Below are 23,266 nucleotides of genomic sequence, written 5' to 3'. Positions count from 1 at the left end.
TCCCGAGCTGCTTGGGGCAGGGCAAAAAAGCCCGACATTGGCGCCAAAATGTAGGTGGCATAATAACCAGGCTAGCTTAATATGAAACAGCAAATTTTAATGAAGGAATAGCTTACAACACCAGGGATCCAGCAATGAGCAGGAGATACAAAAAAGAGAGATGGGGTGGGGGGCTCACACCACCAGATTTATATGTAAACATTAGCCCGAGGCAAACACACCCCCCATTGGGCGGAGTTTACCCTACATCTTGGTATGAAGATCCTGTCTCTCCTCTGTTGAAACTTTCTTTCCTGTCATCTGTGTGGGATTTAGAATTCAGTCTTTGGGCATCTTAATGTTGATATTTAAATGGGTATCAGAAGCAGTTTTTACTCAGCCCAGACTAAGTAAGTTTGATGACTCAAATTAGAGGATTCCCTCAGGCATCTTCAGTAATCTGGGAGAGGTGTTCAGACTTTCCTCCAGTAAAGGTATCTAGCTGAAATGGTGATAGACTAGGATCTCTACATAAAGAAGCGGGGCAGGATAGGGGCTGAAAGGCAAGCATGATACATGTGATCCTACAGTAAGTAGAGTCAGTGGAGTTGTAGATATGGGTCTAATGCCCCCCCTTTGGAAAGGTTGCAGGAATGAAGGTATTTGGCAGCATGAGTCTAATGTCTCTGCCTAGAGAAGGGACCAAGTGTACTTAGAAGCATGGATCCAGTGAGTAGGGTAGATGAAGTTGACAACATAACTGTAGGCTTTAACTATATATGGAGAACAAAGGGGCCTAGTGGGGATAATGGCAGGAGTGAAATGGAGTTAACAGCACAAGCTTGAGTTCTGTTATTCAAGGGGAGCAGGTGCACATGCACAGAACACATTTGTTGAGATCTTTAATGAATTGTCACATTGCCTATGCAGATGATCATGTCACTTTTTAAAAATGATTTATTTACTTATATTTTACCTATATGAATGATTTGCCTGCCTGTATGTATATGCACAATGTGTGTGCAGTATCTGTGGAGGCTAGAAGAGGGAATCACAACCCTAGAAGTGGAGTTAAATACTGGGTGAGATCCCATGTGGGTTCTGGGAACCAAATCTGAGTCTTTTGTAAGAGCATGTGTACCCTTAACCACAGAACCATCTCTCCATCCACTGATCAGATCACTTTGGACTTTATTGTTATTCTTTGCAGCTCTACAGATCTGTCCCAGGACCTGGCCCATGCTAAGAAAGTGAGTCACAGACCCACAATTCTCACACACTGCAAAGAGGTAAGTTGCAGTTGTTTTAACCTCTTTTCATTGGGATGTTTTAACACAAGCATATAATGTGTTTTGATCATGACTATGTCCTATGTTCCATCACCAAGTTGTGTCCTCTTCTCACTCCTCCTGGTCTCAGTATTTTTCTCAACTAGTCTTATTTATATTTTCATGGGGTTTTTTGTTTGTTTGTTTTTATCAACCTGTAACCTCAATTAAGGTTACCTAGAGAAGCATATGTGGAGAGCTTATTTAACAGATTCTCACCCATCCATGTATTTTTTATCCCCATCACCTCCAAGTACCTTATTTTTTCTCCCTACCACTACTCCTGATCCCAGTACCCAGGTAGAAATCCTCCCATCCCCAGGTACTTTCTTTTATATCTTCAGAACTCTTTTGGTCAACACATGTTTTTCATTTGATTCCTATAGTGGCGTGTGCTGGGGGTTAGAATCATGGGCACCTTACTAGTGGCTACACCACTGAAGTAAATTTCTCTCACACTCTGAAAGCATTAACTGCCTAGAGATCCATAGGGAGGGGTAAAATTTCCCAAGCCCATCTCCCTAGCAACTGTAACTTCCTACCAATCCTCAGGAATGTGTGAAAGGCTCATGACCTTTCGACTCTCTCCATGACAGAATGATGAGGGCCCAGTATTCTGCAACTAATAACAGCTACTGAGCTTTCAGTCATGCAAAGGCTGTCATGTCCTAGAGAACTAAAGTCCACACCACTCCACCCTGTCTTCTACTTCTTGTATTCTTTCTCCATCTTCTTCCATGGAGTCCCCTGACCCATGGAGGGGATGGTATGCATGTCTCATTTAAGACTGTGGATTCAACAGTCACATGTTCTCAACACTTTGACTATCTAAGAATGTTGGGAGTAGTCAGATGGTGGTGGTGCACACCTTTAATCTCAGCACTCGGGAGGCAGAGGCAGGTGGGTCTCGGAGTTTGAGGCCAGCCTGGTCTATAGAGGGAGTTTCAGGACAGCCAGGGCTGAGAAAACTTTCCACAGAGAAACTATGCCTCAAAAAAGTATCTCTGGAGTAACTGCTACCAGACACGTCTCTGGACAGTTCTGGCAGCAATAACTTATGGGCATAAACATAAATACTTAGAAGGAAATTTGACCTTATACCCAAATTTGGCATTTTAATGTGCTAAATACACAAAAGTAGACACAGAAGCCACCCACAGGAGCCTTTCTTCATTACTTGTTGTCATTGTCAAGCTGGGTCAAATGGATGACTTGGAAACAGATTCTCCACTCAAGTAGAGTTTCTGGGGGAAAGGGCTGGTCCAGACACACTAAAGATTAGAGTGGAAGTGAAGAACATCTGGGCAGAGCCTTTGAAGGGTAGCCAGATGAGCTGACTGAAGATTCCAGTTTACCAGAATCTACGATGATAACAACACAGCATGCAGTGACTATGCTTTCATTTCCTTGTGCCAACAGTTTCTTCAGTGCATAAAGTCATAAACTATAGATAATGGCTCAGAACTGGAGCCTAAAACTCTGGTAGAACTGATTTGTTAAAGAGGCTGGGTGGATTTGGTCCTTACAAGAGTAGCCCATACCAGCCAACCTAGCAAGCAGAGTACCATTTAAGGCTCGCAGCAAAACCCAGATTCAGTGTCCTTTCCAGGTGGATAGATATCTGCTGAGTATCTCCAGGGAACAAAATCCAGATGTAAACCCAGACTGAATTCTGAATACCTTGAATACAGAACTTCCAAATTTCTCCATTGGCACTTGGAGCATTTAAGGTGTATTCATTGTGTATTTGGTATTTTCATAAATAGTTACTATTTGGGGGTACCTAATATGCTCAAGGCAAATCATATACATTTTAATCCCTATAGGTACATATAAAGAATACTTAAATATCCATAAATCAGTTGAGCCATGGATATTTTTCTTCCATTATACATGAATTCAGTACAAAATGTTTAGGCCATATTTTCAGAAACCTAGAACACAAGGTCCATTGCCCAGACCTCTGAGCATGGTACTGCAGCTGGAAGGCATCAGTCTGCCACTATTAACATTTACCTTGGGAGTAGTCTTCAGTTTCTACTTCACATGTGTGACTATTCTGATGGCGTTACAGTGAGTGTTAGTGAGACAGATAACTGGGTAAGAGCATTTCTAGAGAGTGACAAGAATGGCCAGTTTTCATCTTTCATTTTCGTGGATCCCAGTTTCCCCCAAATATAAGATTTTTTCCACCAGAAGATCACTAACTCTGCTTCAGAAGTAGACTCTTTTCTCTTTGCATTTCATTCTCAGGACTGTTTACTTAATGTTTTAAGGTAGCATACAAAATAATGGTTTTCAGAATGACATATCCCCATGTTATTGGTTTTTAACCAACAATCACCTTGTCCCACTGTCGATCCCCGTTGCTAGTCCTCTTCTTCCTCCCCAATTGTCCCTATTACTTCCATGCCCCCTGTATAAACACTTTTTCCCTCTTTAAGGACTCAGCCTCCCATCTTATGGTACCCTTTCTAGTTTCGTGACCTACACACAAAGTTACACAAGAATTCAGATTTAAATGTGGTTACTCATTAAAATTAAACTTGAACCATCTGCCTTTCTGCACTTAGTTGTTTTGTTGAACATGATCATTTATCAGCACCTCTGCATCCTCACATGATGCTAAGGCAGAGATCTCTTGTCTCCTCCCTTTCCACAAGGCCAACATGCCAGTTCATGAGAGCCATAGCTATAGGAACCTGCATTACCTCTATCACCCCTAGGAGAGCTACACTGGGCATTATAGCTCCTACATATGAATGGCGTGTGAGATGGGTGTATGACACAGCTCACCTCATAGCATCTGCCAAGTAATATTAATGAAGTCTAGACCTGACTGTGGCACACACAGATTATGTGTCCCTTGTCTACATTGGTCCAGAGCCCTAGGTCTCATTTGTACCATCTGTGTTCTTCAGATATGAGCCTTAAATCCATTATTCTCTGAACTCTTCTAACTTTGGTGCCATTCAGGTCTGACCTTGTACTTGGCATCTGTTAATCTTTCTGCCTCTAGTCACACACTTGTTGGGCCACCTTCCTTAGATTTCTGTTAAGTTACTACTTCACCATCTATTCATGTTCATACAAAATCCTAAATGTCAGTGTGTCTTTTTTTTCTAGGGTGCCATCTTGACCCCTGGTCCTGTTGGGTATGTTACTCAGTCAGAAGGGAGGAACATCCTCTCCTACATGTTGTATGGATGGGAAAAGCATCCATCAACCGAACCCACTGAAACTAGAAGCCAAAGGAACATTTCTTCCTTTATTTTTATCAGGCATTTAGTCAGCAATAAAGCAGTAACTACTCATCCAGTATAGTCGAGAGGTAGAGCAATATCCTTGCATGCATGAGGACCTGAGTTCAATCCCTAGAATCAGGTGTTACAACTTTCTTCCAAAAAAGTAAGATTAGAGGGTAAAAGAATAAGTTTTAGGGGCTGGAGAGATGGCTCAGTGGTTAAGAGCATTGCCTGCTCTTCCAAAGGTCCTGAGTTCAATTCCCAGCAACCACGTGGTGGCTCACAACCATCTGTAATGGGGTCTGGTGCCCTCTTCTGGCCTGCAGGCATACACACAGACAGAATACTGTATACATAATAAATAAATAATTTTTAAAACGAATAAGTTTTAATCTTCATAGAAGCAAATATTGGTCTACACTGAGCCTTAGGCTCTTGGGTAAATGAGGGTTACCTGTGTTGTCAGGCAAATCCAGATTCTCCTACATCACAGAATTTGGATTTGTCACCTGTGTGCAACCAGGGGTGAAAGTACGTACTGACCAGAAAATGGAATAAGGTGGTTGTGACTAGACACAGTGCTAGTGGAGCATGGCAGGTGACAGCTGACCATATGATGACATGTACATGTGTGTTCACATACAGAGAAATGTGCTAAAGTAAACAATACAACTCTGCTCAGTAGTCCTGGGCAAGGGAAAGGGCAGTATGCTTCAGTGCAAAGGATGATTGATAGCTCACGGTCCCTAAGACAGGTACAGGACAGACAAACAGCTGTTTGCATTAGGAATATGTCTCACTGAGTGGAATATTGATAGACTTATTTTATCTTCATATATATATGAAGATATATATTGTGTATGTACAGTCATGAACATCAAAAGACATTATCAGGAATCAGTTCTCTCTGCCACCATGTGGGTCTTTAGGATTAAACTCAGGTCACCAGGCTTGGCAGCAGGATCCTTTACCACTGAGCCATCTTGTCTGCTTGAAACATTGATATTCTACCAGAGTGCTTTTTACATAGTAAGAATATTAACAGAATGCTTAGCATGTAGTCTCCCCAGTGTGACCAGATGCCATGTAGCAAGATTTATGCTTAAAGATGGCCTGGCAAAAGGAAGAACATTCTAATGGGACTTATCACAGTGTCAATAGGGAGCAACGTCCTGACAGAGTGCTTGACACATCCTACAAAATTGCTAAGAGATCACTTGAAAAATAATATGAAAACCGATACTTAGAATTATAGTGACTCATTGTACCTTTAAAGAATATGTGTATAGGGCTTGAAGGATGGCTCAGCCATTAAAGGCTAGACTCATAATTAAAAATATAAAAATGTATGTATAAAAAAAGAAAAAAATTAAAAAAAAGAATTATAGTGACTCTTTATAAATAAATATATGCATATATCTAGAGAGAGAGAGAGATATATTTGATATTTAGTCTTTCAAAGTCATGGCAATGATCCAGAATTCCCACCACATTCTTCTTCTCATCCTGGGATTATTTCGACTCTATGGTTGAAAGAAGAAAGAAAAGAAATGGTAGTGAGTTCACACTACCTACTCACTGGTCCGTTTCCTCCCATCCTTCAAAGCCTACATGCTTCCCTCCAGCCAAACCTCAGAGCCTCTGCTCCACAGCTCAACCCTCTGCTCAGAGCACAGTGACTGCCTCACCTTCTCTTTGAATACCTAAACCAGAGGAAGGCATGGCTTGTACTTTGAGAGCTGACCTGGGTTTTGGAAGCCCACAGCATCCTGGGTAGGGAAGGTCTCCAAAAGACCCAGCTTTGAAGTAAAGGAAGCATGGCATAGTACTTCAGGTTCAGTGTAGCACCCCCAAAGACTAGAAGTGGATGACTGATCCAATACAGTGTGAGAAAAGTGTGTATTCTGGGGTTTGGGAGATGTGTCAAAGGACCACTTACAGATTTCATCATCATCTATTTGGGATCCCTGATCTAGTCATGGATCACTCGCTTCTTCCTTTTCCTCAACCGGTTACTCCAGACATTTACCTGAATGTCGCCAGCTCCTGAAATAGGGAGGGATTAGTAGTACGTGAGCGTTAGATGGTTTAGGGCCTTGTTTTGTCAGAAAAGAACAAGGCTTGTTTCTTCCATGAGCTTATAGGCCTTCTCCATTGTCTGATTTTTACATCTGCTAGCTCACAAAGACTGAGCTATTAGCCATACAGCAATACAGACCAAAGGCCACTTCAGGCTATACCATCCAGTATACTGTTTGGTTCCCCTCCCCCATCATCTAGTATAGCTTTCCTGTTTTATCCTTCATTAGAAACACAACTTATTGCCTTTTATTTTATATTTATATTTTTATTTATGTGTGCATGTGTATGCCTCTGCGTATGTGTGACATATGTATGGATTTGTCAGATCCTCTGGAACTGGGGTGACATAATAGTGAACTACCCAGTGTGGGTCCTAGGAACTGAACTCTGGTCCTCTGGAACAAAAGCAGATACCCCTAACCACTGAACAGTCTCTCTATACCCACTCTTTATTTCTTTTGGGTTTTGGTTGGTTGGTTGGTTGGTTGGTTGGTTGGTTGGTTGGTTGGTTGGTTGGTTGATTTTGGTTTTGAGACAAGATCCCTTCACGTACCCTAGAAAAGTCTTAATCTAATGACCCTACAGAGCTTTGCAATTATAGGCATGCCCAACACACCCAAATGGAAACACTGTTTAAATGATATAATAATAAAACTGAATACTTGCTCTTCTTTAACTGTGCCTTCACTGGCCACGAACTCTCAGCTCCCTAAACTTTCTACACTAGACTAGAACCTGCAGCCGTGGAAACTACCATTTCATAAATTGTCAGGTATCTCTCAGGGTCCCTGGGTCTGTGAGGCAGACAGTTTCCAGGTGTTGATATGTCCTGGAGTCGATAACAGTGAGAAGAGTCCACAGTGAAAGCCCTGTCATTTCCAGTCAGAAGAGTACATGGGTCATTTACAGAGCAGAGGCCAGCTGGTGATTCCTGGTTGGACAGTGAGTGTCAGGATAAAAGAACAGACTATGGGGGAATGCCTGACTAAATTTCAGAAATGAAAGAAGACATGAATGCATTTCAGTGGCTTGGGCTATGGACTAGAGAACCTATGAAACTGCTGTTCAAGCCAATAATTTGCACAGTTGTGCTGATCCTCATCTTTAATTACTAGAATGCTTGTGATTGAAGACATGCAGTCCTGGTACTGTAAATCTGACCAAAAACCTGTGGTTGCACAGGCCCCATGGGGAAAACCCATTACTATGATTTTGCTAAATGAATGTAGTACAAACTAACCTCTAAATCCATATCTCTCTATGCATAGATAGCTCGCAGTGATTACCAGAGAAGTTTTGTTGTACGGTGAGTGGTGGCTAATACAGAAGCTCCCAACTGGTTAGACTGCAGAAAATAAGTGTCTATCGATTGTTTAGATAAACACTGAACATAAATGTCACACACATTCCTCCCAAGCTCAAGTACCATTGCAGAATAGGGGATAGAGAGGTTGTGAGAAGCAGAGGACAGGGAGAAACAGAGCATATAGTGTCTTATGGACATGGCAGGAGTGTCAAACTCAAGAGCTCACAGGAGTTGTCTTTTCCTACATAAGACATGCTTAGGATCAAGCCTGTCAGCATTCTAGCAAGGAGTAGGGACTCATGAGCTTCCAGACCTCTATGAGCAGCTGTTGACAATAGATGACTTTCGTGGGAGGGAGAGTCGGTTTTAAGGGTACGGCCCCTGTTAGGTCAGCCCATACTCTTGTGGATGATTGCACATCACTTAGTATATAGACAGCACAAATGGGGCTTGGCTGGTTATTTTTAAACAATAACAAACACGACATGAATTTGAGGAATGTGGGGAAGTGAGGAAAAACATCTAGGAAAGATGTTTTATGTTAATTAGGTGAACGAGTGGGGTATGTGTGACTATGGTCAAAATACATTATATAAAATCCTCAAATTTTAAATAAAATACCATCTTGAAAAAGAATGAAGAAATTATGTTCAAGAATAGGAATTAGTGTAAGAGGTCACTTGTTCGTTTCCCAGCCGTCCAGACTCCCAAAATAAGCACACAGAAACTGTATTAATTAAATCACTGCTTGGCCCATTAGCTCTAACTTCTTATTGGCTAGCTTTTACATCTTAATTTAACCCATATCCATTATTTTATATTTTACCATGAGGCTCATGGCCTACTGGCAAGGTTTTAACATGTCTATCTCCAATGGCAGCTCCATGGCTTTTCCATGACTCCACCTTTCTTCCAGCAGTTAGTTTAGTTTTCCCCACCTAGCTCTACTCTACCTTATCACAGGCCTAAGACAGTTTGTTATCAATGCTATTCACACATACAGAGGGGAATCCCACATCAAATTAGATTGCACCCAACCTGGCAGATTGGAAGTAGTGGAAGCAACAGCATCTTCAGAGGCAAGTCCTTCGTTTTCATTATGGGGATCTAGATTCAGTGATGTCAACTATAAAAGAGAATCTTGGATAAAGCATTTTGGCAAATAGTAATCTACAGGCAGTATTTCTGCCATGTGATTTAGGGTATTTTAATCCACTGGGTATTATTTAACACAGGATCTTGCAAATAAATAATTACCCAGGCCCAAAGTTTATACAACCCAGTGAATTTCCATACAGTTAGAATTGGCATTTGAAACAATATGTGATGCTTCACATTAAATTTTATACTTTAAGTATCAAATATATTTTATACACTCATCCACCACCAAAAAGAAAACTATCCTCAACAATGTGGGCGTGAACTGAAGGCAAACATGGAGCATTCCTACAGAAATAGGTGATACTCACCTTTACGCGTTTTTTCGGTTTTATGCCAAAAGTCCCTTCAGAATGTTTGTCTATGGAAAGTGAGAAGTCAGAAGGTTTTGTTTGTTAGTAAATATTTCAAAAGTTCAGAATCCTGCCAGTTTAGGGAATGCTAGAGTGGAGGGTTACAGCGTACTCATGGAGGAGGAATGGGCGGAGCATGGCTCTCTTTCACTTTATTAATGACATAGGCATTATCTACAGTATCAGTTTCGAAGTCTCCTTGTGATTGTTTATGAAATGTTGTCCCGGTCTCATCACTGCCTCATCCTATTCCAGGACATTTCTTTTGCCTCATAATATTAAGTTGATTTCAGGAAATTTTGAACTGTCGATACTTTCAGATGTGAAATAATAAAAAACTTACTTAACACATGAAATGATTTGAATATTCAAGGGTTAACTGCATGAGGAAGTATAAGTGACTTAGCTCAGTGTTTTGGGAGGCTATCTAGGGTAATAATTCTCCTTTGCTCTCAAAAATTGTGCATAAACTTCAGGCCCAGAATTTAAGACCAAGTAAAGTGCTTGTGGGAGCTTGTGCAATCTGGCCTGCTTTCCTGGGAGTTTGTGTGTGTGTGTGTGTGTGTGTGTGTGTGTGTTGAGTTGTATCTCTGTGACAATGATTACATGTATGTGTATAGAGTGGATGCCTATGTTTAGGATGTGATACAGTACGGTGTGCATTCCAATGGAAGATGTTACCCATTTGTCATTTACTTATTATCCAAAATAATGTGTGTTCTTTTTAACCTTTTAGACTTTTATATGACAAGATCTTCTACATAATCCTCTAAATGAGCCCTTTTCCACACAGTCCTAACGTGAATAAGCAAAGACCTGCCTGTGACCTTACCAGGCATTGTGACTGACCCTGACCACTCACCTTCACTCTCATGGCCATGAACTTCAATACATTCCACCGGGATTTCTTTGGCCTGTTGCTTGCAACGCATGAAAACTGGTTGGTTGACTGTGACCCCTAAGAAGAAGCAAAGTGCTTGTTCTTTAACCGACAGCACAAGAGGGGAAATGAAAGCAGAATCTGGGACGCAGCACACAAGAGTCCCCAAGAACAAGGGACTGCAGGAAAGAACAGTGCAGACTGCAGGCCTGAGCCCTGCTGCCTGTGCGCTATGCTCTCAGCCCTGAACAAGATGGAAGAGAGCAGCTTGCTCAGCAAGCACCTTGATATTTCTTCAGGAAGAAAGTATAGTATGGGAGAGGGACGTGCTATATGGTGAGAAGAAACTGTGGCATAGAAAATAACTGGGAGACACGCAGGCTTGTCTGAACCCAGAACTTCCTGTTACCTAGGGCCGTCATTCTGATGTAGTTTCTTTTCATATACACGTAGACACTTTTCTGCCATGTGCTTAGTTTCGCCCACTCCTCCTCAGAAAAGTATGTAGAAATATCCTGGAAAGCCTAGAAAAGGAGGAAATGTAAAATCTGGCAGCTACTCTGCTGGACATGTGTGCCATTCATCCCAGAATGCCCTCTGTGTTGGAGGACCTCAGTGGTACGCCTAGAAAATCAAGATAATTGATCCTGGGAAATGCGTGGGTCAAATGAGAGATGTGAACAACAGCCATTTCCCAGTTACACTGGAAATGCTCACTGCTGGTTATTTGTTCTCCTCCCCCACTTACAAGGGACTGAATGTCACTAAATGCGTTTAGGACTAGATCACCAATCTGGTTTTCAGGGATGGTTTAGAAGGACATATTGAGTGTGCTTGTGCATGCATGTGTGCATGTGGGGGCGGGGGTGTGCGCGCGCGTGTAGAGAAATCCTGAGATCTATGGAGGTCCTATGGAGACTTTGGTCCTTGTCCTGAGTGCCTCTGGTTTCCACCTTCTGAGAACTCTTTCTACAATGGCTCTTGGTCACTCAGCTGCTTCTGCACACCCCCTGCCTGGTCACCTCACCTTACACATCTTCTTTGGTTCATGAATGTCTTCCACAGAACTCTTTAAACAAGAACTCCTTGTTTTCATGTCGGTGGAATCAGTGAGACTTTGAAAAGACACAGTCCGATTTTCTTCCAGAACAAAACAAGGTATCCTGTGAAGGAAGAAGGTGTGGATGGTTAGTAACTCTCAGCACATGACATCTTCTGTCCTCCTCTTTATCCTGAGATCACCTACCCCTGATTAGGTCGACAGGAAAATTAGTGCTTAGGAGTCTGTGAGCATATATGAAGTTAGATTGAGTCTCAGAGAGTGGGGCGAGCGTCTGTCCTGAATAGTCACCCTGGAGTGTTCATTGAGATGAAGAGACCAGAGAAAGATGTTGAATTGGGCAAGCACAGGCCCATATCCTCACCCATATGAGGAAAGTGAAAACTGACTTCACAGGTGCTAATAATGAAACATTTGTCACTGGAAGGCAAGTGGTGGGGAGTCCAGAAGAAGAAGGCACAGCAAACACCCAACAGCTAAAGAGGAAGGCTAGATGCAAGTATTTCACAGCACACTTTTAGTGACTACAAATTATAGCTCCATATGGTGAATTTGTAAGGGAGGAAACGGGAAACCAAAGTTCCATTCCTGTGCCTGTAATACAAGATAGTTGGGAGGCTGAGGTAGAAGGATCCTATGTTCAATACCTGCCTGAGCTACAAAGTGGAGATCAAGGCCAGGCTGGACAATACATGATTAAATCCTGTAGGATTCCTACCTACCATGTAAGAGGCCCTTGCTTTAGTTTCCCAGCTTTATCAGAGTAGAAGAGAGAGCTTATAAAGCTTCACTCACATAGAAATGATGACTACATAAGGACAGGGAAATATTAATTACCCATATTTGATAAGCACACACATATGTGTATCTTGAATAGCCATACTATATTTTAATTGTATATGCACTATTGTTGTATATCCATTAAAATAAATCATGGACAAAACTCAGAACAAATTCCCTTAGGAAGCTAGACTTGGTGGTGAACACCTGTGTCCCTAGCACTTAAGAGAATGAGATAGGAAGATGGGAGGACTTCAAGACTATCCTGTACTACATATAAGAAACTTTGTCTCAGAAAAAAAGAAGAGCAGTGTAAAAACTAACTTATCTGTGTTAAAGAGTCAGCAAAGGGACTTCAAAATATGTTTGAATAATTGGTTACATTTTTATTTAGTATGTATTTGTATGTGTACCCATTATATGTCTGTGGAGGTCAGAGAACACCTCACAGGAGTCCATTCTCCCCTTCTACCATGTGGATCCTGACTACCAAACTTAAGCTTGGTGGCTGGCACCTAACAAAATAAGAGTGCTGTCCTCTTCATTAAGCTATTTTCCTTTGTAAATGTGTTTGTTTTTTAAATAGCTTTTGTGCTTTGTTTTCAAAAGCTGGCTTTCATTCTGATCTACTCATACATGTATATCATTATACTTTTCTTATATTTCACCTCCCATGCTCCTTTCCCATAGTCTCTGCCAGCTTCAGGTAGTTCCTTGACTTCCCACTCTTAATACACTTCTTAGCCTCAAGGCTGTTAGGTACATACTGTTTATTTGTAGATTTTTTTATATTGAAGACAATCTTAGATATTTATCATTCTGTTTTTCAATTTCAGTCACTTGCTTACCTCTCAACCCAGCAGAATTTTTTTCCTTCATCAATAAATAAATGTTTTAATCTTTTAGTTGGTTAAAAAATTAAGAGACATATTAAAGTTTTAAATAAAAGACACATTTCTGGGAACCTACTGAAATTTAAATCCATGTATTTACATCATTACCTACTCTTGATTTTTTTTCCCCTTGAGACACGGTATGGATATTATGATGCTAAGCTGACAGAGAAACTCTGGGCTCAAATAATTCTCCTGTAGCCTCCTATTAAATAATTTAGATTGATGCTTTGTGGTACAGTGTCCTGCAACATGTGTAGATGTTTTGTGGTATATTCTGAGGTAAAGTCAGTGAAGGTTTAATGGTCTCCCCAACTTATGGTTTTCAGAGATCAAAGAAAGAAACATATGGCTCTGCTATGCTGAAAAGAGGTGGATCTATTAAGGAGAGTGTGAATTACTGGACTAATTTAGAAATTCCTGCCAGGATAAAAGAGCTGGAATGCCCACATCTACTGGAATGTTAGTGAATTTGCTTTGTCTCAAGGGGGTCCACAAACTGAAGTCATCCAAAAAAAATTTAGTGAGTGGACATTGAGGTATCTCTGGGACCTTGAAGACTGCAGATTTATCCAAGAGGAAGTTGAAAAGTAGTCCCTCTAATGGAGGCTATTTGGTGTCATTGAGGATGGAGGGAATCTCAGGCATATAGGTAATTTCAAAGTTTGTGAAGCTAAGAGGCATACCACTGCTTCTCTCTAGAATAGTGTCACATGAGTCTCTTATAGTTTCTAAGATCCTTAAGGGATTGCCCAGTAAGGGTTTAGCTCAAAGCATGGTCCTAAGTGTTGAAGATTGCTGAAGACACAAGAAAGGCACAAGTACTTGGTTGATCTACACAGGCTCCTAACCTTTCTGTCTGCTCAGCTTTCACTTATTGGAGCATCCTTCAGAAAGAACCTTCCTCTACACAGGAAGGGATGAGGGACCCAGAGCCTTTCTCCAGAAAGAAACCAAGTACCTTGATTCAGTTGACCCTAGAGCATCAGCCAACCACAGCTGTCAGTGCCTTCGAAAGTCTCAGGAAAGTGAGTGGGAAAAGTGAGATAAGAACGGAGTATAGGGGCCCCAGGTTCTGGAACAGAACTACATCACAAAGGGGGTGTACTCCAGGAATGTACTACTCCAGGACCTGCTGACCCATTGAGATGTACGTTTCTATGGATACCTGGGCTTTTCCTATGTCTACTGTGTAGTTCATCCAAAAAATGGCTTGCCATTTCAAATCCTTCTCCTCAGTCTTCCTTAATCAGTCTAACCTGGGATCTCTCTGCAATAAAGAACAACATTTATTACACAGTGGGTAAAAAATGATATCTTGTAATTTGCAGGCAAATGGATGGATCTAGAAAACATCATATTGAGTGAGGAAACCCAAACCCAGAAAGACAAATATAATGTGGACTCACTCATAAGTGGCTTTTAGACATAAAGCAAAGAAAAACTAGCCTACAGTTCACAATCCCAAAGAACCTAGACAGCAAAGACCCTAAGAGAGACATACATGGATCTAGTCTACATGGGAGTGTGGGTACCATAGGAAAGGGCAGAAGGGGAGAGGGAAGGAACAGAGGGGAGTGGAGAAAAATGAAAAAATAAATAAATAAATAAATAAAAAGAATAACATTTGAATTACTAAGGAAAGTATTAAAGTTGAAATTTCTATGTGTGCTATTTCCCCCCAAAGACCCAAGAGCTTGTTTTGTATTAATATTCTTATGAATAGTAGTGTACAGTGTGCATGTGATTAGTGTATTTTGCTTTTAAGGGCCTCCCAAGTGCTTCTGTTAGGAAGGTCTTTCTAATAGCATATGCTTCTACTGCCCCCCCCCAATGCTTTCTAGCCTTTCCACCCAGAGGACTGCTCTATCAGTGACGCCCTACTCAGAATGACTAAGACTAATTCAGGCAAGAAAATGGACCGTGAACCTTGGGAGCAGCACTAAAACTTTGATTGCATAGTCTCTTTGTGTTGTGTTTCCTTCTGACTTATTTTTAAAAATTAATGCTAAGTCATGTTACAAAGCAATGGCTTCCCCACATCCAGCCTTGTCCTAAGTGGCAAAGAACAGGAAAAGAAGTGATCCCTCTAAAAACAGAAAGAAGTCAGGGCTATATGCTACCCCCACTCATTTTCTTTTCTTTTCCTTTCTTTCTTTCTTTCTTTATTTTTTTAAGAAGGTAGCTTTAACTAAAGCATCGGAAAACACATTCCTAAGGTCAGGGGTGAAAGGTGGGGACACAGAATGTGGAGGAACCAAAAGGAGGTATATGTGAAGGGGACGTCACAGGGACTTTTACTCATGCAGGGAGGTTCATAGAGAACAAGGCTGCTGGAGCATGGGTGAAGCTGGTACAGCGTCTCCCTGGCGTAGGTTCGCAGGTGGCGCAGTAGGTGCGAATTGCAGCTGAAGCCACGGCCACACAGAGCACAGGAGTAAGGCCTTGAGCCTGTGTGACCCATCAGATGGTGCAGCAAGTTGCTGCTGCGACTAAAGCTCTTGCCACACTCCAGGCATTCCTGGGGGTCTTCCATCTCTTGCCTGGATGTGGTGTATGTGATCAGGTGGCGCCGCAGGTACGCATTGCGCCAGAAACTGCAGCCTCAGGTTGGGCAGCTGTAGGGCCCTTCACCAGTGTGGCTGCGGCGGTGATGGGCCAAGTTGGAGCTGTTGCAGAAGCGGTGACCACAGGTGTCACAGGCGTGGGACTTCTACCCCCGTGTGGATGCGTTGGTGGTGTGCCAGGTGGGCACTCTGGCTGAACCTCTCTCCACTCGCTGCAGGGCTTCTCTTCTGTGTGGCTGAGCAGGTGGCGAGTCAGGTCTTGTATTTGGCTAAAGCTTTTGCCACACAGGGCACAGTGCTAAGGCCAGAGGCCACCGTGGGTCAAGAGATGGCGGGCAAGGCTCGCACATCTCACAAAGCATTTGTTGCACTGGGGACAAGCGTGAGGCTTCTCACCTGTGTGCACCTGCTGGCGGCTGATCAGCTGGGAACTTTGAGTAAAGCAGTGGCTACAGGCCTGGCAGGAAAAGGGTCGTTCGCCAGTATGGGCTTGCTTGTAGCTCATCAGGTGCTCACTTCGTCGGAAAGCCTTGCCACAGTCACTACACACATAGGGCTTGCTCTCCTGGCGAGAGCTAGGGCTGCCGGGGTCTTCTGAGGACTGACAATCCTTGCCCTTTGCATGAGTCTGCAGGTGACGCTTTAAGCTAGAGCGCAGTTGGAAGGTCTGCCCGCAGTGGGAAAAGAGGACAACCGCCTTCTCTGACACTTTTGTCTTGTCTTCTGGGTCTGGTGTGGAATTTTGTTCTTGGGCATGTGCCAGCAGGTGCTTCATGAGGTTGGAGCGACGCTGGAAGCCCTGGTCACACTCAGCACATGGGAAGGCAGGTTCAGAAGGAAGGCGTTAGCAAGTGCTTTGCCAGGTGTGAGCTCTGGCAGAAGCGGTGACTGCAGAGGTGACAGGCATGGGGTCTCTCATCTGTGTGTATGCGCATGTGCAGCTTGAGGATAGAGCTGTGCCCGAAAGTCTTTCCGCACCACACACATCGGAAGGAACGAGAGCTTGGCTGAGATTGAGAGCCCGGGTGGGCCTGTAGCTGGTGGGCCTGTGGGCCGGACAGCTGCAGGAAGGTGATTCCATACTCCATGCATATAAACTATGACTCTGTCTCGGACTCCTGGGTGCCTACTCTGACCTTCACAACTTCACTGCTGTCAGCAGGCGTCCCTCCCCTACCAGTACCGCTTGCCTCCTGCTCTGTTGTCTGGGACAGAGTCTCTACTGTGACTCCAGGGCCCTCTGCCTGCGACTCGGATAAAATGATGACAGGCCAGATAGTCCAAAGCCACAGAAAAACCATGTCTCGAAAAACCAAGAAGACAATACCTCCTGATCTCCTAATTGATGTGGGAGTGTCATATATCAATCTATTTATTTCATTGGTTAAGCAATAAAGAAACTGCTTGGCCCTCATAGGTTAAAACATAGGTGGGTGGAGTAAACAGAACAGAATGCTGGGAGGAAGAGGAAGTGAGCTCAGAGAGGCCATGCTCTGCTCTCCCGGGCAGACGTGCACGATGAAGCAAGCCGCCAGGTCAGACATGCTGAATCTTTCCTGGTAAGACCGGAGCTACACAGTTTATTAGAGATGGGTTGATCGGGATATCAGAATTAGCCAGTAAGGGCTAGAGCTAATGGGCCAAGCAGAATGGGCCAAGCAGTGTTTAAAAGAATACAGTGTCCGGGTAATTATTTCGGGGCATAAGCTTGCCATGCGGGCGGCCGGGTGCTGGGGATGCAGCCCCGCTGCTTTTATTACTACACCTAATCTTTCCCAAACCAAAAAGAGAGAGAGGGGGGGGGGAGGGTAGTGTCTGGTACTGGAAACGTAGCCAGTGATTCAGGCCTAATATCATCATGGATATGATTGTGCCTTGTATCTGAAATGCATGATGTCTTCAACAATAGGGCCTTACCTTCCACCTCTAGGGCTGGAGGCAACTAAGGGCAATAGCAATATAAAGGCAATCTCTTTTTTTTTTTTTTTTTTGGTTTTTCGAGACAGGGTTTCTCGAATAAAGGCAATCTCTTAATTGTAACCTCATGAAAAATAAAAGGGCAAAGTACAAAGTATATACTTCTACCACACAATGGTACAGAATATACATTACCGTTCCAAAAGTGAGGAATGAGAGAATAATAAGGAAATGCTGACCAAAGCAAGCCCAATGCCTTGTAGGGCAAACTCCAAATCCTGTAGCTCCATGTCTGATATCAAATGGCTTAGATGGATCCATTTTTCCAGATTTACTGCCTGCATGATTCTTCTCTTCCTTGGTCTTGTTCCACGCCCTGTCTGAGCTAGCCTACTCTTCTGGTCCCTCTAACATCTGTTTCACACAATGGCCTCTCAGGGCCTCCATGATGGGACTCCCCTGCCATACTCCTAGGCTCCCTACTTTCCTTAACCATGGAAGACTATTTCAAGAACTGTTTTATCTGTGTATCCTTCATTATTCTAAAGCCAGAAGCACATAGACAGCATTGCTAAGTTTGACTACCAACCTGGAGTGAACCCCGGCCCCTGGAATCATATTCCTAGGAGGTTTGATTGGTGTTACATTTTAGGGGCCAGGAAATTCCTTGTTTCCACAAGTTGAAAGCTTAGCTGGTTGGGGTCTTGCTTTGAGGGCACCCTGCCCTGGCACTGTATTCCTTTTTTCCTAATGATATCAAGCTTCTCACTAATTTTTCATTCAGCGCAGGTCTTGGCTGGTATTCCTTTTTACTTCAAACTCCATTTTGTATTTCTTTTTGCTCCGCATTTTCTCATTCTTTGTAGACCTGCACAACCATGATTGCTAACCAGGTGGTAGAGTCAAAGTTAGGCTGTGTTGAAATCTTCTCTACCAAAGAAATTAGTCCATTACTTTTCAATTTAGCCTCAGGCAACTTCTTAGGACAAGGGCAATAGAGAGCCAATATATCACAAAATTCTGTCTAGCCGAGTTACTAGTGTTGGTTCCCTCTAAAACCTCCACAGTCCACATGGTTTTTACCACTTCTGTACCCTAACTACCAGGATAGCTCATTAAGCTTCTCTACATCATTCTACTACTTTCCTAATTAAAGTCAACCAAGTCTTCGACATTTCTCAAGAAAACAGCATAGTCAGGCCTGTCACAGCAATAGCCCAGCCCTTGGTACCAAATTCTGTCTCAATTACTTTCCTGTTGCTTTGATAAAACACCATGGCCAAGACAACTTCTAAAAGAAAGTGTTGAATTTGGATTCCAGGTAGAGGGTTGGAGTCTGTGATGGCGGAGTGAAGGAAGAGCTGAGCACTCACACTGTGTTCCACAGCCATGAGGGAGAGAAAGCACTGGGAATTGCATAAAACCTTAGTCTGCCTCCACTCTAGTGACAAACCTCCTTTGACAAGGTCACAGCTACTAATTCTTCCCCAACAGTTCCACCAACTGGAACCAAGTAGTCAAATAGGTCAGGCTATGAGGCTCACTCATTCAGTCCACTACAGCAACCTGCAGTTTCCTGGAGAGTGAAATTGACTTGAAGTGTGGTTCAATACAAGAGAGATAAGGAAAAGAGAAATGAAGAGGGTAGGGAGAAAGAAAGATCAATAGACTTTAAGGGCCTGTAAATATTCTACCAGTGAGCCCACAAGCCCAATATTCTCGCATGATTTTTTGGAGGTAGTTGTGTTATTATTTTTAAAAATATTTTCATTGTGATAGTCTAATATATGCACACAATGTGCTTTGATTGTAATTGTCTCACATTCTGTTCTCTTGTTCCCATCTCACACTCCTGCTTACTCCCTTACTCTTCCCAAATAATACCTCTTCGATTTTCATTTCCTTTTATTTTGTCAAGCCACGAGTTTTATTATGGTTTTCTCAAGGAGCATGGATATATGGGTTATTTCGCAGAAGAATAGGTACCTTACTAGTGGCTAGTCCCCCTAAAGTAAATGCCACACCCTTCTTCATAGAAGATTAACTGCCTATGGATCCTTGGGGAGTGAAGGGCACTCATGAGCATAGTGTGAAGTGATTATAATCAAAATACATTACATGTGTATATTAAAATACCATAATAAAAACATTAAAAATTATGCTAGGATATTGAATTTGTTTCTCACTGGTAGAGCATTTATTTATCATGGGAGAGACCCTTGAACAGATCCCTAAAACTGAAAAAAAAATAATACCAATGTCAAATGTGGAATGATCATCTACATAGAAATTTTGATGAAATTATTTTTTAAGTTTTATATTTAGGGTTTTTAATTGTTTTTGTTGAGCTATACATTTATTCCACACCCCTTCCTTCATCCTCTCTCCCCCTCCACCCTCCCCCTGCCCCCCACATTTCAATTTACTCGGGAGATCTTGCCTTTTTCTCCTTCCTAGGTGAATCTATGTATGGGTCTTCTTTGTTGTCTAGATTCTCTGGGGTTGTGGACTGTAGGTAGTTATCCTTTATGTCTAATATGTACTTATGACTGAGTACATATTGTATTTGTCTTTCTTGGTCTTGGTTACCTTGCTAGTATGGTTTTTGCTAGTTCTGTCCATTTGCCTGCAAATTTCAAAATATAATTAATTTTTTTTACCACTGAGTGGTACTCCATTGTGTAAATGTACCACATTTTCCTTACCCATTCTTTGGTTGAGGGAAAACTAGGTTGTTTCCAGGTTCTGGCTATTACAAATAATGCTGCTATGAACATAGTTAACCACATGTCCTTGAGGTATGAGTGCTATATCCTTTGTGTATATGCCCCAGAGTAGTATTGCTGGGTCTTGAGACAGATTGATTCCAAATTTTCTGAGAAACCACCATACTGATTTCCAAAGTCACGGTGCAAGTTTGCACTCCCACCAGCAAGTGTTTCCCTTACTCCACACCCTCTCCAGCATAAATTGTCATCAGTGTTTTTTATCGTGGTCATTCTGATAGGTGTAACATGGAATCTCAGAGTTGTATTGATTTGCATTTTTCTGATGGCTAAGGAAGTTGAACATTTCCTTAAGTGTCTTTTGGCCATTTGAGAGTTCTCTGTTTAGATCTGTACCCCATTTTTTATTGTATTATTTGTTCTTTTGATGTCAAACTTCTTGAATTCTTTGTATATTTTGGAGATCAGACCTCTCTCCAATGTGGGGTTGGTGAAAATTTTTTCCCACTCTATAGGTTGCAATTTTGTATTGTGACCATGTCCTTTGTTTTACAGAAGCTTCCCAGTTTCAGGAGGTCCCATTTATTAATTGTTGTTCTCAGTGTCTGTGCTACTGGGGTTATATTTAGAAAGTGGTCTCCTATGCCCAGGCATTCAAGGCTACTTCTTACTTTCTCTTCTATGAGGTTCAGTGTGGTTGGTTTTATATTGAGGTCTTTGATCCATTTGGACTTAAGTTTTGTGTATGGGCATAGATATGGATCTATTTGCATTCTTCTACATGTTGACATCCAGTCATGCTAGCACCATTTGTTGAAGATGCTTTTCTTTGTCCATTGTATAATTTTAGCTTCTTTGTCAAAAACCAGGTGTTCATAAGTGTGTGGATTGATATCCAGGTCTTTGGTTCTATTCCATTGGTCCTCCTGTCTGTTTTTATGCCAATAATACCAAGGTGTTTTGATTACTGTAGCTGATGTGGGACGTCCTTCTGTATATGTGTTGCTTTTATTGGTTAATGAATAAAGCTACTTTGGACTATGACAGGGCAGAATGTAGCCAGGCTGGAAGAGATATAGAGAGAGAGTAGGTGGAGTTAAGGAGATGCCATGTAGCTGCCAAAGAAGGATACTGGAAACTTATTGGTATGCCACAATCTCTTGGTGATACATAGATTGATAGAAATGGGTTAATTTAAGATGTAAGAAATAGCTAGGGATACACCTAATCTGTTAGCCCAACAGTGTTGTAAATATAGTTTCTGTGTGATTATTCCAGTCTGAGTGGCCAGGAAACAAAAGAGCAGTCTCAGTTTACACTGTGACGCTATAGTAGAGTTTGAAGTCAGGGATGGTGGTATCTCCAGAAGTTCTTTTATTGTACAGGATTTTTTTGCTATCCTGGATTTTTTGTTTTTCCATATGAAGTTGAGTATTGTTCTTTCAAGGTCTGTGAAAAATTTTGCTGGGATTTTAATGGATGTTGCATTGGATCTGTATATTGCTTTTGGTAAGATTGCCTGCCATTTTTACTATGTTAATTCTACCTCTCCAAGAGCATGGGAGATCTTTCCATTTTCTGATTTCCTCTTTGATTTCTATCTTCAAAGATTTAAAGTTCTTGTCATACAAGTCCTTTACTTGTTTGGTTAGAGTTATCCCAAGATATTTTATGTTATCGATGGCTATTGTAAGGAGGGATGTTTCTCTGATTTCTTTTTCATTCCATTTATCATCTGTATATAGGAGGGCTACTTATTTCTTTTTAGTTGATCTTGTATCCTGATACAATACTAAAGGTGTTTATCAGTTATAGGAATTCCCTGGTAGAATTTTGGGGGTTGCTTATGTAAACTATAATATCATCAGCAAATAGTAAGAGTTTAACTTCTTCCTTTCCAATTTGTATCCCCTTGATCTCCTTTTGTTGTCTTATTGCTCTAGCTAGAACCTCTAGTACTATGTTGAATAGCTATGGAGAGAATGGACAGCCTTGTCTTATTCCTGATTTCAGTGGGATCACTTTGAGTTTCTCTCCATTTAGTTTGATATTGGCTGTTGGCTTGTTTTTAATGCCTTTATTATGTTTAGGTATATTCTTTGTATCCCTGCTTTCTCCAAGACCCCTCATGAAGGGGTGTTGAATTTTGTCAAAGGCTTTTTCAGCATCTAATTAAATGATCATGTGGTCTTTTTCTATCAGTTTGTTTATATGGTGGATTATATTGACAGATTTTTTATTTTTATTTTTTATTGTTTCTTTTTTTCTTTTTTTTATTGAAAAAAAATTCTGCCTCCTCCCCGCCTCCCATTTCCCTCTCCCTCCTCCCACTTCTCTCCCCCTCCCCCCACTCCTCTCCCCCTCCCTCTCCAATATGAAGAGCAGTCAGGGTTCCCTGCCCTGTGGAAAGTCCAAAGTCTCCCCCATCCATCCTGGTCTAGGAAGGTGAACATCCAAACTGGCTAGGCTCCCACAAAGCCAGACCCTGAAGTAGGGTCAAAACCCAGTGCCATTGTCCTTGGCTTCTCAGCAGCCCTCATTGTCCACCATATTCAGAGAGTCCGGTTTTAAGCCATGCTTTTTCAGTCACAGTCCAGCTGGCCTTGGTGAGCTCCCAATAGATCAGCCCCACTGTCTCCGTGGGTGGGTGCACCCCTTGTGGTCCTGACTTATTTGCTCATGTTCTCCCTCCTTCTGCTCCTAATTGGGACATTGGGAGCTCAGTCCGGTGCTCCAATGTGGGTCTCTGTCTCTATCTCCATCCATCGCCAGATGAAGGTTCTATGATGATATGCAAGATGTTCATCAGTATGGCTATAAGATAGGGTCATTTCAGGTTCCCTATCCTCAGCTGCCCCAGGAACTAACTGGGGACATCGCCCTGGGCACCTGGGAGCCCCTCTAGGTCAAAGTCTCTTGCCAACCCTAAGATGGCTCCCTTAATTAAGATATGTGCTTCCATGCTCCCCTATCCAACCTTCCTTTATCCCAA

The 23,266-nt window shown here is 42.2% G+C and overlaps 1 protein-coding gene, 1 long non-coding RNA gene and 1 pseudogene across 2 annotated transcripts in view; 1 reads left to right on the top strand and 2 right to left on the bottom strand.

Annotated features, from left to right (window-relative positions):
* The window catches only part of LOC113456653, a 17,872-nt gene extending 13,125 nt beyond the window's left edge, over positions 1-4,747 (top strand). The window contains exons 3-4 of the long non-coding RNA XR_003377413.1: positions 1,190-1,268; positions 4,434-4,747. This is a non-coding gene — a long non-coding RNA (uncharacterized LOC113456653). The remainder of the gene's footprint in view (positions 1-1,189; positions 1,269-4,433) is intronic.
* Positions 4,748-6,506: 1,759 nt separating this feature from the next.
* Positions 6,507-11,482, bottom strand: LOC101981724 (protein SSXA1-like). The gene is given in 4 exon segments (XM_013348350.2): positions 6,507-6,598; positions 10,320-10,409; positions 10,741-10,855; positions 11,359-11,482. Coding segments are annotated over 4 exon segments (366 nt in total). The 5' UTR covers positions 11,428-11,482.
* A 3,773-nt stretch (positions 11,483-15,255) lies between these two features.
* On the bottom strand, positions 15,256-16,932 carry LOC101981456 (annotated as a pseudogene).
* Between the last annotated feature and the right edge of the window lie 6,334 nt (positions 16,933-23,266).

Source organism: Microtus ochrogaster, chromosome 10 (assembly GCF_000317375.1).
Source record: "Microtus ochrogaster isolate Prairie Vole_2 chromosome 10, MicOch1.0, whole genome shotgun sequence".
Classification (NCBI taxonomy): domain Eukaryota; kingdom Metazoa; phylum Chordata; class Mammalia; order Rodentia; family Cricetidae; genus Microtus; species Microtus ochrogaster.
This window is presented reverse-complemented; position numbering and strand designations above follow the sequence as displayed.